The following is a 16,405-nucleotide window of genomic DNA, read 5'->3' as shown; positions in this document are numbered from 1 at the left end:
TGGTTTCCAAGATTTTCCAAAACTGTAGAGAAGTGCAACACTATTGGCAAGGAATGGGAGATGAATAAATAAAAAGTTGAGATCATTCCAAAATCCAGAAGAACCATATCACATGCACCCAAAATTGGTTGCCAAATGTATCCCAAGGGACAATGCATTGAATGATCAAAAACGGACTTTGAAGCCAAGTGTGGTGGTGCACGCCTTTAATCCCAGCACTCAGGAGGCAGAAGTAGGAGGATCACCATGAGTTTGAGGCCACTCTGAGGCTATATAGTGAATTCCAGGTCAGCCTGAGCTAGAGTGAGACCCTACCATGGGGGGAAAGAAAAAAAAGAAGAACTTTGAAAGAAATTGTATGGTAGCCCAAACACCACCATACATGAGCCCTTTAATGATCCAGGGATCAATGTTGAGGTCTGCTATAAACCCAACCAGCCAAATAACTAGGAAACAGGTTCCTAAAATTACTTTCTGCCAAAATTCCTTATCAGCCTTGAGCTTCCTAAGGAAAGAGGGATTGTCACATCCTTTTGCTTGTCTGGCCTCTTGCAAATGGTTAAGCATCCACACCTCTTTTTTTTTTTTTTTTTCCCTCTGCTTTGCCAAATCAAGTACTGATTCTCCCTTGATATTCTGGGCATCGATGTTAGGCCTAGCTTCCAGGAGAAGACTAATGATTATGGTATTCGTTGTTAGCACTGCCCAGTGCAAAGCAGTGTTTTTGTGATCCTTGTCACCAAGGTCAACTGAAACATTGAATGTTAAAAGCAATCTAGTTGGATCCCCACTATGTGTTCTATGTAGGCTGCCCACATTAAAGGTGTCATCCCATTCTGGTCCATCATATCTACATCCTGTCCTCTTGCTATGAGATAAGCAACAATTGAGGGATGTCCATACTGAGCAGCCAGATGAATGCAGCTGCATCCTTCCCCATCAATTAATGAGTGATCGGCACCATATTTCACTAGTTGTACGACCACGGATAAATGGCCTTGTCTTGTGGCCCAGTGCAAGGGAGTTGAATTCAGGTCTCCTCCAAGTTGATCCACAATAGCACCTTTCAAAATATAGGATTTGACTGAATCTATTCTGTTATTGATTGCAGCCCAGTGAAGGAGTATAACATTTTCCTTGTCAGGTTGCCACATGGCATAACCTGCTTCCACTGATTCTCAGCAACATTCGTATATCCCATGTTGTGTAGCCTTGACTATGTCCCCTTTGCTGTAATCATCAATATGAGTTTTCCACCCAAGAGATTTGCCATATTCATGGCTATAATGGCTTTGGGGTTTGATTTCCTAGGGATGGAGAAGGGGCACACAGCCCCAATAACTTTTTTTTTTTGGTCATTTTCTGCTATTCTTAGAACAAATAACCATCTTATTATATTCCTAGAGAAATAACTTATGACACATGAACTCTTTTTTATTATTTGTTTGAGAGCAACAGACAGAGAAAGAAGCAGAGAGAGAGAGAATGGGCTCACCAGGGCCTCCAGCCTCTGCAAACGAACTCCAGACGCATGCGCCCCCTTGTGCATCTGGCTAACATGGGTCCTGGGGAATCGAGCCTTGAACTGGGGTCCTTAGGCTTCACAGGCAAGCACTTAACCACTAAGCTATCTCTCCAGCCCAACACATGAACTTTTTAAAAGCAAAATCAATATGTTAAACTTTATCTCTGGAGCAGAATAAGTGATTGATTATTGCCTTTTGTCATTTTATTATGAATGGTATTAATGTTAAATCTTGGCATGCATTCCAGTCTCCAGCCTTCATGATATTTAACGTCAGTGAGTAATTTCTGAGCTGGGTGCATTTCCACTGAAAGAGATCATTTGCATACTCGCATTTTTTATACTAACAAAAATCCTAGAAGCTAAACCTCAAAAGTGGTCTATTTAGATAAACATCTGCTGTTTTGATGATGCTTTGAACTGCATGGGTACTCATAGATGTCTTTATTCTGTTCTTTTTTTTTTTTGTAATAACTGAGTGGGTGGGGAAGCATTATGAACATTCATTTACCTGATCTGTCTCCCTCTTTCTGTTTCGTTCTCTGCAGAGTGGGAGTTCCCACCCCATACAGTCTTCCCCATGCAGTTACTAAGAGACTGAAAAGGAGACCTTGAAACTCAATCCCTGCACCAACACCCAAGGCCTCCAGAAATGGAGGTTCACTCTACTCCTTGCCTTCACCCTTCAAATGCTTTCCATGCAGATCTTCCCGAGGACTAGAAAGATGGCTCAGCAGTTAAGGCGCTTGCCCTGCAAAGCCTAATGACCCAGGTTTGATTTCCCAGTGCCCAAATAAAGCCAGATGCACAAAGTGGCACATGCATTTGCAGCAGCTAGACCCTGGTGTGCCTTTTATCTCTCAATCTCTCTCTTTTTTTTTTTTTCCTCTCTCTCTCCTTGCCAATAAGTAAAAAAAAAAAAAAAAAAAAAAAATCTTAAAATGTTGTATCTTCTTTTTGCCTTTAATCATCTGTTGGGAATGACATGATGCTTATTTTCAAATAATATATTGATACAGTCTGGTTCACATTACTGGTAGAAATTATCCAACCAAGACCAGCTTGTGGGGGGAAAAAAAGGTTTATTTTGGCTTACAGGCTTGAGGGGAAACTCCACAATGGCAGAGGAAAATGATGGCATGATCTGAGGGTGGACAATACCCCCTGACCAACCTAAAGTGAACAATATAGCAACAGGAGAGTGTGCCAAACACTGGCATTGGGAAACTGGCTGTAACTCCCATAAGCCCGCCCCAAACAATGCATTGCCTCCTGGAGGCATTAATTCCCAAATCTCCATCAGCTGGGAACCTAGCATTCAGAACACCTAAGTTTATGGGGGACACCTGAATCAAACTACCACATATATATTCAATACATTTTTGCAAAATCAAAATTTATTATTCATTTAATCAGTAATTCTGGAATATTTAATATAGATGCATGTAAATGAATTTAGATTTTTTTCTGCTGGGTGGAGTCTTTAGGTATAGAAAAATGATGTCACTTAGAAATAGGAGTAATTTTAGTATTGCAATATCTCTATCACAACTTCCAAGGCTCAGGGTCTATTGCAGAAGAGGTGGCAGAAAGAATGTGAGAGCCAAAGGAAGGGTAGGACTCCTTACAATGTGCTCCCCCAGACACAAAATGGCCTGGATATCCATGACCTCACAAGGGCCTGACACTACCTACACAAGACCATCATAATAGGAGGAAAATATCATGACATCAAAATAAGAGAGAGACTGATTGAGATGGGGAAGGGATATGATGGATAACGGAGTTTCAAAGGGGAAAGTGGGGGGGAGGGAGGGCATTATCATGGGATTTTTTTTTTATACTCATGGAAGCTGTTAATAAAAAAAAACTTGAAAAGAAAAAAAAAAAGAAATAGGAGCAATTTGACTCCTTCCCTTCAAATTTAAATACTTTTTATTTCTTTCTGTTGATATCTCACCCCATTCAAAACTGCTATTGTCAAAAGAAAAAAAAAAAGCAATAAGTAAAAATGTTGACCTGGCAAGGATGCAAAATAAAGGAAACTCTTCTATTACTGGTGGGAATGTAACTTAGTACATTTTGGAGAATAGTGTGAAAGTTTCAAAAGACTAAAATCAGATTTACCATAGGATCTAGAAAGTCTACTTCTGGTTACATATCCAAAAGAAATGAGCTCAGCATGCCAAAAGCTCACACGCATGCCCTCGCATGCCCTCCTAACAATGAGATAACTGATCAGCTCACACCTCTGTCAACAGATAGATAAAGACAATATGTGGGGATGACACTATTCCGCCATAAAGATTAAAATCCCATTACCTGTGGCAAGGTGGGTGAATTTGAAGGTCCAACATTAAGTGAGGCAAGCCACACAGAGGAAGAAGGAGCCTTTCCTACATTCGCTCTCATCTGTGGAACCAAAATGGTAGGCCTCAAAGTAAAAGAGAGTAGAATAGCAACTACTGAAAACAGGGAAGGGAGAGGAGAGCAGAGGACATGGAAGTTGGATAATAGAGACAAAACAGTTAGATGGAAGAAACAGGCTCCAGTGCGTTGAAGCACAGCAGGGGAATATTGATCCCAGTAACAGACTATAAGTATATTAATATTTTATTCATTTATTTACTTATTTATGAGGGGAGACAGAGAGAATATGGGGACACCAAGTCCTCTTACCCCTGAAAATGCACTAATGATGCATAAACCACTTTGTGCATCTCACTTTACATGAGTACTGGGAAATCCAACTCTAGCTGGCAGATTTTGCCAACAAGCACCTTTAACCACTGTGCCAATTCCCTGGCCCAGATGTGTGTGTGTGTGTGTGTGTGTGTGTGTGTGTGTGTGTGTGTGATGACTGTCAGGAACTTACAGGTTCCAAAAACTAAAGAAGGAACAAGGGGCTGGAAAGCTACTGTCCTGCTTGATCAGCACATGTTGTATACGCGCACTGAAATATGACTCTTAACTTTGAGCGTGACGGGAGCCTGTCAAGCCAGTGGCTCTGAGTTCATGGCTTGTGACTTGCAAAGAAGTGAGAAATTCGGAAAGATTTATTTTCAGAAGGGAAGCAAAGCAGAGAGCTCCTGAGCTGGAGGAATCCGGAGCAGGTAATCCGCGTGGTAACTGGGATCAGGTTTTCTTATACCCTTGGCATGTCAATTAGGCATCAGGTTGGGATGAGGCTTTACAGGTTAAGTTGAAATGGATCTGGATGACCTTGCTTGCCACTGGGGGAGGCTGGGCCTGTGAAAAATTCCTAGAAGAAGGAAGAGCCCGGAAGCATCCCTGATCAACATCTTTTTTGCTTTTAAGATTTTTTAAAATTTTTATTTATTTATTTTAAGAGAAAGAGAGAGCGGTAGGTAGAATGGTCTCTCCAGGGCCTCCAGCCACTGCAAATGAACTCTAGACGCCTGCACCACCTTGTGTATCCAGCTTATGTGGGTACTGGGGAATCAAACCTGGGTCCTTAGGCTTTGCAGGCAAATGTCTTAACCGCTAAGCCATCTCTCCAGCTCCTAGTCACCACCTTGATGAGTCAGGTTTAAGGTCAAACTGGTATTGCCTTATAGTCTCAGCAGGACAGGTTAACATCTGTGTTCTTCTGGGCCTATGTCCCTAACTAACTAAATACAAAAGAAGGCTACCTTGCTCCTCGTGTCTAGCATCAGCACACAGTATCAGAAACTAATAAAAAATAAAATAAAAACTGAATATGGGCTGGAGGGATGGCTTAGTGGTTAAGGCATTTGCCTACAAAGCCAGAGGACCCAGATTCAACTCCCCAGGACTTACATTAGCCAGAGGCACAAGAGGGCACACACATCTAGAGTTCATTTGCAGAGGCTAGAGGCCCATTTTCTCTCTCTCTCTCTCTCTCTCTCTCTCTCTCTCTCCCTCTTTCTCTGTCAAATAAATAAAGAAATAATATTTTTAAAAAACTAATATAGTGGGGGGGGGTCATCTATTTAAACTACCACAGAAGGACTAGGTGATGGTTCCCAGATTCCCCTGGGTCTGGTGTGTCCTGTGCTTGCAAAAGCTAAAGAGCCAGAACCAAGAGCACTCACATCTATGGGTCACCTTCCATGCCCCAGTCCTTAGGGGTGGTGACAGAGTCGGGTGAGCCACGGCTCACTAGTCTGGCCAGGTCTTGGCCAGGCAGCATGAGTTGCAGTGAGCAGAAAGGCGACCTGCTGTGATACAAAGTCAGCTGAAGACGTGGCTGTCTGGCTGGGTTTGGCGCCATAAGAACCAGTCCTGGAGTGAGAAGAAAGTGCTGACCTGGACTCAGTACAAAAGTGTTTGCCATGGGTGAGGGGCTTTCTCCTCAGGGCCTGAAAGGGGCATGCAGGGCTGTGGGATGGTATGAGAAATATAGCAGAAAGTGCCCTCTCCTCCCCTTCTCTCTCTCTCTCTCTCTCTCTCTCTCTCTCTCTCTCTCTCTCTCTCTCTCTCTCTCTGTATGTCTCTTGTTCTCCTCTAGGGTGGTCTGTCTCCCTCTCCCCACCCCATTGCAGGTAAATAATTCCAACCATCCAACTGTCTCCCGAGGAGTGAAATGCAAGGAGAAGCAGCACGGCCTTGCCCCTTGCAGCAGTGCTCAGGAAGTCTTAGGAGTGTGTCCTTGCTTGCAACTAAAGGGGACAGTCGTCCCGCCTTCTGAGCAGATGGTATAAAAGGCATGTTTTCTCAAGTGTCACTTGATTTGAAATCTTAACAAAAATCCTCATCTCTGTGCAACTTTCTATTTCAAGAACTACGTTGCAAATAAATATTTGAGGCCGGCAAGCAGTTAGTGAGAGCTTGCGATTCCCCGGGATCTCAATGCAGAGTCGATAGGAGAACTCTCACCACGCCCCTGCAGCATGCGTCCTGTGGGAGACGTGAGAAAGAGCACAGAGAACTGCGCAAGCACAGGAGTGTAGAGATGAGCTTGGTGGCCAGGATGTGCCCAGTGGCAATGCATTTGCCTGGCAAGCTCGAGGTTCTAGTTTCGATCTCCCCACTCCTCAAAAGAGCTGCACTGAGGATCTAGACTTCTGGACTTGAGTGGCTCCTTAGTTGTAGGACTTTGGACAAATGATTTGTTTCTTCACATGTAGAAGTTACTTTCTCATTGCTGGGACAGAACACCTCACCAGAAGCGGCTTATGGGAGGAAAGGGTTTGTTTCAGGCTTACAATTCCCAGGGGAAACGTCATCATGACAAGGCAGAGCAGAGGCTGGCCATCACATCTTGCCATAATAACCAGGATGTAGCAGCAAGGGTGAGCCAGCTCTGGCAAAGGGGGCTTGCTGTATGACACCTCAAGGCCTGCCCCAAGCGATACACCTCCTGTAGCAAGGCTCTAACCCCTCAAATGACCACCAGTTAGGGATTGAATAGGAGGCTTAATTACAGATGTGTGAAGTCATGGGAGACATTTTATATTCAAGCTAATACACTGTGCTTCAATTCCCCATGTGTAAAAGTCTGAGATAATTACAATGTTTACCTGGAGCGCCATGGTGCATCTGCTCCTGAAATATGTAGTCACACAAAAGAGCCCAGGAGCTAAGATGTAGCCAGTGTTTTAAGAGCTAGAAAATGAAGATGGAAACCTAGTTAGTGCCTTTCTCACTCAGTGGCTTTACTTTACATAAAGAACCTGGTATGTAGTAAGGGTTCACTAGGTGTTAGGTATTACCCTGTCTTAAGTACTGAGCTTCCAAAGCTTTTGTCACACAGTGCTATATAAGCTCTTTAAGAACAGAAGGTAAATCCCAACAAGCCAAGTTGCTCCATGTTTCTAGAACGTTCCCCTTTTGTGCATTTCCTTAGAAAAATGTATCTTGAAGTCAGTTATGGGGGGGGGGCATTTGTTCTTGGGCGTGAAGGAGTATGTCCATCTGGAAGTAAAGTCTAGGAAACTGAAGTCACAATGACCAAAAGAAGACCCCACAGGGTAGAAGAGGTGTCCTTTCCCTTCATTCATCACTCGTCCCTGCCCATCACATTCTCTATGACCCCCTTTGCTATAACACCCACGACTGGCTATTCCAGCAGCATTTCCCACCATGTCAAAAAGGAAAGCATAGACACGGATTCTCATGGAAAATATTCTCTCACTATAAGAATCCCTACCTTAAAAACAAACAAACAAACAAACAAAAAGAATCCCTACCTTGAGGAGAAATTAGGGTATCTACAGCTTTAACTTTTCCTTTAGCATTTTAGAGGCCAACTTTTTGAAAAGCAACTTTTCTGAGGAATGACATTTCCTGGCATAAACTATAGTCTTTGTCAATGACTCAGAGTGATTTTTTTAATTGTTTTCTTTTCAATATCAATTGGCCCAAATTTACAGAGAAAAAGTGGGTACAAGTATCATTTTGATATTAGGGTTTTTCCCTGTTTGAAAAGGGCTTTAAATACGACTAGACCAGCAGGTGTCTGCAGGCTGAGCCCCAAATCTCCTACCAAGATGCTCGTGGTCGCCGTCTTCCTCTGTGCCCTGCTCTCCTGCTCTGTGGGCAGCCAGGGATGCTCCACTTCGGTGGGAATCAGGGATGTCAACTACCTCATTGAGAAGCTGCAGGTAGGCTGTGGGGTGGGGAGCATGGGGTAGCCCTGCGACCTGCTCCAAGGAGAATGACTATATGGCTTCTCATCTCTCCACCTGCTTCAGGCCGATCCACCTTCAAGCTGCAGCTGCAGCGCCAATGTGAGTGAGTGCTCGTTCAAGAACTTTCCCAAACCAGACTTAACTTCCGCATCCAGAATATTCACTGAAACTTCTCTCTTGCAGGTGACCAGTTGCCTGTGTCTTCCCATCCCATCTGTAAGTACAGTAGAAAAAAACGAAAATCAAGATTCTCCTTAAGCTTTTAAGGAAACTCACTTGCTTAGATATTTTAAATGGGAAATTATTACTTAATCACTTCTGTTAATGATTAGTATTCTCTATTAACACCAGACTCTTGATATAATATTTTATTATTTATTTGTTTATCTAAAAGAGAGAGAGAGAGACAGAGAGACAGAGAGAGAGAGAGAGAGAGGCAGATATATAGAAAGAATGAGCATGCCAGGGCCACCAGGCGCTGCAAACAAACTCTAGGTATATAGACCACCTTGTGCATCTGGCTTACGTGGATACTGGGCAATCAAACCTGAGTCCTAAGGCTTCACAGGCAAGCACCTTAACTGCCAAGCCATCTATCTCTCCATCCCCAGACTCTTGAGATTTTAAATTCTATATATTGCCTCATGTGTAGTTAGCTTTATAGCTCTTGAGAAATCTCAATACTTTTCAATATATATGCCATCTTTTGAGTTGAATGGCCATGCACAAAATGAAAACATGGCCGGGTGTGCTGACGCACACCTTTAATCCCAGCACTCAGGAGTCTGAGGCAGGGAGATCGTCATGAATTTGAGGCCAGTCTGGGCTACAGAGTAAGTTTCTGGTTAGCCTGAGACCCTGCTCCCTGTTTCGTGTGTGTGTGTGTGTGTGTGTGTGTGTGTGTGTGTGTGTGTGTGTTTGTAGTGCAAATTTGGGTTATATTGACTACTCTATAAAATTATTCTTTTTGTGGATTCTCCTTGAAAGTATCCAGAGACAATTTTCCTAAATCCTTATTATTTACTAGGACAATTGTACCACACCATGCTTCCAGGAGGGGCTGTCACAGGTGACCAATGTCACACAAAACACAAGGTTCTCACTGATCTTCCATCGGGTGAGAAAGACCCTTAATGTCCTCAGGAATGCCAGGTGCCTGGTGAGTATGTTTACATGTGACATGTGATTTCTGTGTGCATTGAATGTGCCGACTCTGGTTGGATGAGAAAGGACAAGAGTGTCACAGTTCAGGGGTCATAAAAGAGACAAGTAAGAAATCTAAACAGAAACAAGAGGATCAAAGTGAGGTCTGTTCCAGGGGGTCCTCACCCCCTAGTTTCATAAGAACCATGGGTGCCCATGTGTTCATTTTCTTCTCTCTGCCTGTTGGATAAGAAAAGAACCTGTCCTGGTTTAATCAGAAGCCATAACTTAAGAGAATCAGGGCCATAGGCCACACAATACTCAATTATCCCAAGACTCAAGTCCACTAACTGCAGAGTTGTGGTGGCCTAGAAGCCAAGCAGCCCTTTGCCTCAGAATGGCTAAAACATTTCTAAAGGGAAATGCCCCCAGATCCAGGTGGGAACTTGTTGCCTGCCCTAATTGCCATCAGCATCAGGTGGCCTAGTTCCTGAGGGCAGGGACTGGGCAACTGTCCTGCCTCCTGTGTATCCATGGCAACAAGAAAGCATGGAAGGCCATCTAGCTGCATGTGTCCGGCCATCCACAGCCCCTCTTCTAAATGCTCTACAGGCAATCTCACCAACACTGACCCCCCCCCCCTTTTGGAGACAGTAGTCAGCTCCACCTGTCCCACATTAGAGACATGGGAACTGAAGCTTGAAGAAGTTAACTAAATTGTTCAATACTTTAATAAGAGGCAGAACTGGGATTTGAACTTTGGTCTGTGTGACCCCCAAAATCCCACTCCTAGAAAAATGATCTTGGAAAGACAAGCCAAGAGGATAGAGACACGTTAGAGCCGGGCATGGTGGCACACGCCTTTAATCCCAATACAGAGGTAGGAGGATCACTGTGAGTTCGAGGCAACCCTTAGACTATATAAATTCCAGGTCAGCCTGGACTACAGTGAGACCCTACCTCATACAAGAAAAAAAAAAGGGGGGGGGGCTAAAGAAGGGGGTGTAAAATGCTAGTCCTCAAAGAATCCCAAGAAAATGCATCCCAATGAAGAGACGTAAGACCCCTTGTGGTAGTGTGTGTGTGTGTGTGTGTGTGTGTGTGTGTGTGTGTGTGTACAGATCCCTGAAATCCTACCCCAATGTCAACTCCCCCTCCCCCGCATGGTCTTACTAAGTGCTAGTTAGCTCAGCTCCTCCCATCACGTCTGCTCCAGGTCCCAAGCCCCCTCCTGCCCAGCCCTGCCGTCAAGGCTCTGGGTAAGGCAGTCCTTGGGCGTGGTAGCAGCATGCTTCTGAAGTGGTGGCGCATTCAATTTTGTCGGCATTTATCTCTGCAGCATTTTTCCTGTGAACAGCCATGCAACCAAACCACGACAGGCAACACGGTGACGTTCCTGAGGAGTCTTCTAGGAACTTTCCAGAAAGAAAGGATGAGAGGGAGGAAAGGCCAAATATGAAGCCCCAATATTATTTATTCTATTTATTGAATTTGAAATAGCCTTTTTCTCTTTAAGTTGTTAAGAAATGAGCTGAACTCCTCAAAATCAGTTGTGGTCATTTGTTTACTATTTTATTTGGGAATAAATATTTATGGGCGAAGAAAGAAATCGAGCTGCTCTCTGGGTGCTTTTTCATCGATCATGTATACCTTATTATGCATGTATGCTGCTCAGAACAAAGAAAGCTACAAACGTTGTCACTGGAAGAATAGACCAAAGACTCCATAAGAACCTGAGCACAGGGCTAGAGGCTCTTGACCTCTGGCTGGGCTGGGGGTGGGTGGGGGGAACCGTGAAGGGTTGATGCAGGAGGGACGACCTTAGGGTGGCCACTAGGGGATGCTCAGAGCGTCCCAGGGGAGGCACAGGGAGCTAGCTCACTATCAAAGGGATTGTTCCTGGGAAACAAATTGTGGCCCTGAAACAGGACAGGGCCGCTGTTTGGTAAACCCGAGGAATGTAGCCATGTTCAGACATGAGCACATAGGGGGCTTGAAGCTGACCAGCACATGAGTCATGGAGAAGGTCCCGAGGGTTGGGACAAGATGCAGACAAGTCCAGTGATCACCACTGTGGAATCACCAGAAAGCCAGTGAGCAAGTACCCATCACATACCAGCACAGGGCCTGGCTGGAGCTTGGGTTATGAGGTCTCATGAGCAAAACAGGAAGGATCCTTGAACCACATTGAGTGGCTTACTGTGGCACTGGATGTACAGTCACCTTGATACTTGACCTGCCTGACCCCAGGCCCCCATGCTGGCCACTGTCCCCCAGTGCTCACCACCTTCTAAGATGCTCTCCTGTCTATCAGATCTTCACTTTTACAGGTTAGATCCATCCCTCTCATTCACATGCCAGCTCCCCAGGGACCTGTTGCATTCAGTCTTGTGTGCTTTACCTGGAGTGGGAGTGGTGAGCACATTTTCTGAATGGATGGAAGGTCACCAAGACACAAGAGCACAGTGGGAATGGGGATCTAGATCGGGAAGTCCTGGAGGAGAGACAGAACCCAGAATATTCTATCAGTGCCTTTCCAACAGCTGAAGGCATACCTAGGCTGGGGTTCAAAACACCTTTTCCCCACAGAGAATGCCACCCTTCTTATAGGATAATGGTTATGATGAAAGAATCTGCTATGGGAAAGATTTTTCCTGGAGACTGCCCACGTGGCCATTGCTCCCTCTCTTTCCTGGGACAGCTCATCATGGAGTACTGGATTCGATATCTCCGATAACCTCATGTGTTCCTCCCCTCGGTGCGCCAGCTAATCATGGGGGTTTGGAGTAGATGTCTCTCCTAAATTTGCCTGTTCCTCTCCTCACTGGGCCAGGGCATCGTGGAGGTTTGGAGTATATGTCTCCTCTCCCATAAACTCAAGCGTTCCTCTCCTTCGTTGGCCACCTTATCATGAAGGTTTGGATTAGATGTTTCCCATAAAGTCATGTGTTCCCCCTCCTTGGTGGGCCAGCTCATCGTGATGGTTTGGATTAGATGTCTCCCGTAGACTCATGTGTTCGGAATACTTGGTCCTCAGCTAATGATGGTTCACTTTCTTGCTGCTTCCTTCCACCTGCCATGACTGGGAGGTGATGTCCAGCCGTCTGCTCTGCCATGCTTTCCCCTGCCATCAGGAAGCTTCCCCTTGAGACTGACGGCCAAGATACATCCTTTCCTCCCATCAGCTGCTTTTGGTTGGGTGTGTTGTGTCAGCAAACGCGAAGGTAACTACAACACTCCTTGGCCTTTCATTCCAGGGACAGAAGCTTCAGAGCAGCCAGACACAGAGGGTCCTACAAAGCTTTGTTCTGCTCCTATTCTCAGTAGCATTTTTTTGAGGTAGGTTCTTGCTCTAGCCCAGTCTGTCTTGGAATTTACTATGTAGTCTCAGGGTAGCCTTGAACTCACGGTGATCCGCCTACCTCTGCCTCCCAAGTGCTGGGATTAAAGATGTGCGCCACTATGTCCTGCCCTGTTCCCATCAGTGACGTCACACAATGTCCAGATGTGACAAGTCCTGCCCTTATCCACAGGCAAAGTTGCAGATCGTCTAAGTGACCCTGGCCCTGTTGTTGCGTAGCTCTTTCAGCAATGCGACGGGCACAGTTTCCACCCGTGACCTGTGGCCAAACCCTCCTGCTTACAGGGCGTGGAGAAGGAGTCTCAGCAAAGGGGCTGGCTCGTGTGTTATCACTCACCCAGGGCCAGACATTCTGGACCCTCCAATCCTAAGGTTTGTGGCCCTAGCTGGGATGGCAAGAGAAGCTCTCAGTTTCTTCTGGAGACATATATATCAAAGAGTAACATGCTGGCTTTCTCAATCAAGGCCTTTCAGAGGATACCTGTGTCTTTGGTCAGTGCTGAAAGCCACCAAGCCTTTCTGCCAGGGATACAGCTATCCCATCTGTTAGCTTGCCTGCTTCCCCAAAGGGGCGGCCACACTTTGCTTCAGTGGTAGGACTTTCTGGGGAACCCCCATAACAGTGGGTCTGGGATTCCTATGGTTTTTCTTCCTGGGCACGTAAAGTTCAGATCACCTGGGATCTGACTCATTTTTGGCCTATGGATCCCCATAGACAATATGCCCTTTCCCCCAGAACTTACCACTCTATGCATGACACACAACAGAGACTGTGAGAAAAGTCTAGAAAGTTAAGCATTTAATACTAATCAATGGCAATACTATGTTCTGACCATTTAAGCACCTACTCTATATGTACTAGACATGCAATATCTCATTTACTCATTCAAGAATGGTAGGAAGGGGTGGAGGGATGGCTTACTGGTTAAGGCACTTGCCTGCAAAGCCAAAGGATCATGGTTTGATTCCCCAGGACCCATATAGGCCAGATGCATGTGTCTGGAGTTCCTTTACAGTGGCTGGAGGCCCTGGCATGCCCATTCTCTCTCTCTCTCTCTCTCTCTCTTTCTCTCTTTTCCCCTTCCCACCTCTTTCTCTCTTAAATAAATAAATAAAAATAAAGTATTTTAAAAAGAATGGTAGGAAGTAGATGTATATTTTTAAATCTCTTTATATTGTTTGCTTGTTTTGGTTTTTCAATGTAGGGTCTTGCTCTAGCCCAGACTGACTTGGAATTCACTTTGTAGTCTCAGGCTGTCTTCAAACTCACAGTAATCCTTCTACCTTGGTCTCCTGAGTGCTGGGATTAAAGGTGTGCACCACCACATCCACAGCCAGGAGAAAAAGAGAAATAAAAAGGGTGTTGTGGGGGAGAGAATGGGTGCACCAGGGCCTCTAGCTGCAGCAAACTCAAGATGCATGCGCCACTTTGTGCATTTGACTTTACATGGGTGCTGGGGAATTGAACTCAGGTTGTTAGGTTTTACAGGTAAGTGCCTTAACCGCTGAGCCATATCTCCATCCCTATTTTTAGTTTTTAAATAACTTATTAAAAATATGTTATTTATTTATTTATTTATTAGAGTGAGAGAATGGGCACACCAGGGTCTCTTGCCTCTGCAAACGAACTCCAGACACATGTGCCACCTTGTGCATCTGTCCAGCCCTATTTCTAAATCTTTTTATTGAGAACTTTAGTACATGAACATTGTGTAATTTGAACATATTCTCATCCCATTACCCTCTGATCTCCCCTCCCCTCCCCTCCTCACCGAGGACCCTACTCTTTCTAAGTAACCCTTCCTGTGGCTTGATGCTTCATTCCTTTTGTCCTCCTGTGTCCTCCATGTCAAAATAATGATGGGCTCAGAACTGTGGGGTAATGACAACCACTGTGAGGTCAGGGATGCACCAGCTGGCTCAAGTCAGGAAGACAGTGCCCCAAAGTATTCCTTCCCACTCTGTAGCCCTTACATTCTTTCTGCCCCCTCTTCTGCAATCTTCCCTGAGCTTTGGAGGGTTGCTAGAGACCTCTTGAGATTATTGTTTTCTCTTTATAGCCATGGAAACCAAGGCTTCCTAGGTTGGCTAACGTTCTCAAGGTCTGCCCTCTGGTAAAGACCCAGGGCGGGAGCTGCTTCCATGGCCTTCTCTTTGCAGCCTGAACGTTCAGCTGACACTGTTTGCAACACATTTGTACTTCCTGCTACCAACGTGTGTTGTTTACATACAAAATACATCCATATCTAATAATAAGAAGAAGAAAAAAGTAAACATTTGTATTTCTTGCTTCTCCCAACCACAGCCTGAGAGTCAAACGGGTTCACTAGTTACTGGGATACACACTCAGCTATCCAGAAAGCCAGGGTCAGATAAGGTCCAGCATTAATGCTTTTGAAGACCTTTGTGAGAGCTAATGTGCAACCCATGCGCCGCATATTACATAAGACCCACGGCAGGGCCTGGGGCCGGGTTCCATAATTGAACACATCAGTATTCTGCCGCCAACCCCAGGTGTGTTCACAGGAAGAAGCAGTCAAGGTTTGCAGCCAAACGAATTACAAATAACCTGAAGTCCTCCCCCCCCCCCACACACTCTGTTTGGGGTGCAGAATGGTGATAAGGAAACTGAGAGCTGCGTGAACAAAGATTAGCTTTGCCCCAGCTCAGAGCTCACCCTGTGTGTGTGTGTGTGTGTGTTTCCCAATCTGGGTCTAGGTCATCTCCATCTCCAAAAGGAACAGTGACTTCTAAAGCTGGCCAGTCGGTGGGGGCCGGGGTGCCGCTTTCCCCTCCATCCGGGTTTTCTGATTCTGGCTGCACTGTGTGGTTTATGGTCTGCAGCGCCGGGAGCCGCAGGGGCGGATGCTGGTGGTTAGGCTGGTCTCGGGGCACAACCGGGGGCTCCAGCTGCCTCCAGCAGAGCTGGGCAGAGCAGTGTAACCGCAGCTCAGTGCCACAGCGTCACCACCAGCCAGCATGGTGCTTTCCCTCAGCTTTTCTGCAAAATGATGTAAGTCAAAAGATTTATCCATGCAGGCAAGCTCCAAAAACAAAAGCAAAAAAAAAAAAAAAAAAAAAAAAAAAAAACAAGGCTCACCTTCCTGAAGATGTGCTCTCTTTCCCACGACATCCTTGGAGGAAGGAGAAGAAACACAAGCTAGAATATCTACTTGGAGCCTCACAAGGATTCCCTCCACTCCCTCCCCCACACACCGTACTCATTAGCTTCTGAGTAGAATTAGTCTCATTGCACAAAGGAGAGAACTGAGGTTCAGGGCACTTCGTTCCAAGGAGTGTGGCTGCTGCCCCGTCTAGACTGTCAAACTACAGGTAAATGTATATCCTCAGGAGCCTAAAGGCCAGGGGCCACCACTTCTGACCAAACTCAGATCTCACTCGCCTTCAAGTTGGCCCAGGGATCCACCCATCCATCTCTCCATCTTCCCATTCATCCTACACGAACAACCCTTCTCCCCTTTCACTGTTCTGCTCTGTCCACCAAGAACAAGGCCCCCTGAGCCCCCACACACAAAGGGTCCCCAGAAGAAATGCAGAGAGGTCAAGGGGTTCCTTCTTTATTTTTATTACTCAATTGTTGTATTGAGATACAATTTTTTTTGGTTCTGTTTTTGGGGTTTTTTGTTTGTTTGTTTGTTTTCAAGGTAGGGTCTTGCTCTAGCCCAGGCTGACCTGGAATTTACTAAGTAATCTAAGGCTGGCTTCAGACACACAATGATCCTCCTACCTCTGCCCCCCCTC

At 45.5% G+C, this 16,405-nt stretch overlaps 1 protein-coding gene across 1 annotated transcript; it reads left to right on the top strand.

Moving 5' to 3' along the window:
- The first annotated feature begins 7,998 nt into the window (after window positions 1-7,998).
- On the top strand, window positions 7,999-10,741 carry Il9 (interleukin 9). Its single transcript, XM_004665079.2, has 5 exons — window positions 7,999-8,112; window positions 8,203-8,238; window positions 8,323-8,355; window positions 9,167-9,298; window positions 10,622-10,741. Exons 1-5 carry the CDS (start codon window positions 7,999-8,001, stop codon window positions 10,739-10,741), a joined length of 435 nt encoding a protein of 144 aa, XP_004665136.2.
- The last annotated feature ends 5,664 nt before the right edge of the window (window positions 10,742-16,405 follow it).

The sequence above is a fragment of the Jaculus jaculus genome, chromosome 6, assembly GCF_020740685.1.
Source record: "Jaculus jaculus isolate mJacJac1 chromosome 6, mJacJac1.mat.Y.cur, whole genome shotgun sequence".
Lineage (NCBI taxonomy): Eukaryota > Metazoa > Chordata > Mammalia > Rodentia > Dipodidae > Jaculus > Jaculus jaculus.
The sequence above is the reverse complement of the archived record's forward strand: the minus strand, read 5'-3'. Positions and strand labels throughout refer to the sequence as shown.

Coding starts and splice junctions, on each gene's coding strand:
- Il9 (XM_004665079.2), top strand. CDS start 7,999: ATGCTCGTGGTCGCCGTCTTCCTCTGTGCCCTGCTCTCCTGCTCTGTG. Junction 8,356..9,166: donor TGTGTCTTCCCATCCCATCT/GTAAGTACAGTA, acceptor ATTATTTACTAG/GACAATTGTACCACACCATG. Junction 9,299..10,621: donor TCAGGAATGCCAGGTGCCTG/GTGAGTATGTTT, acceptor TTATCTCTGCAG/CATTTTTCCTGTGAACAGCC.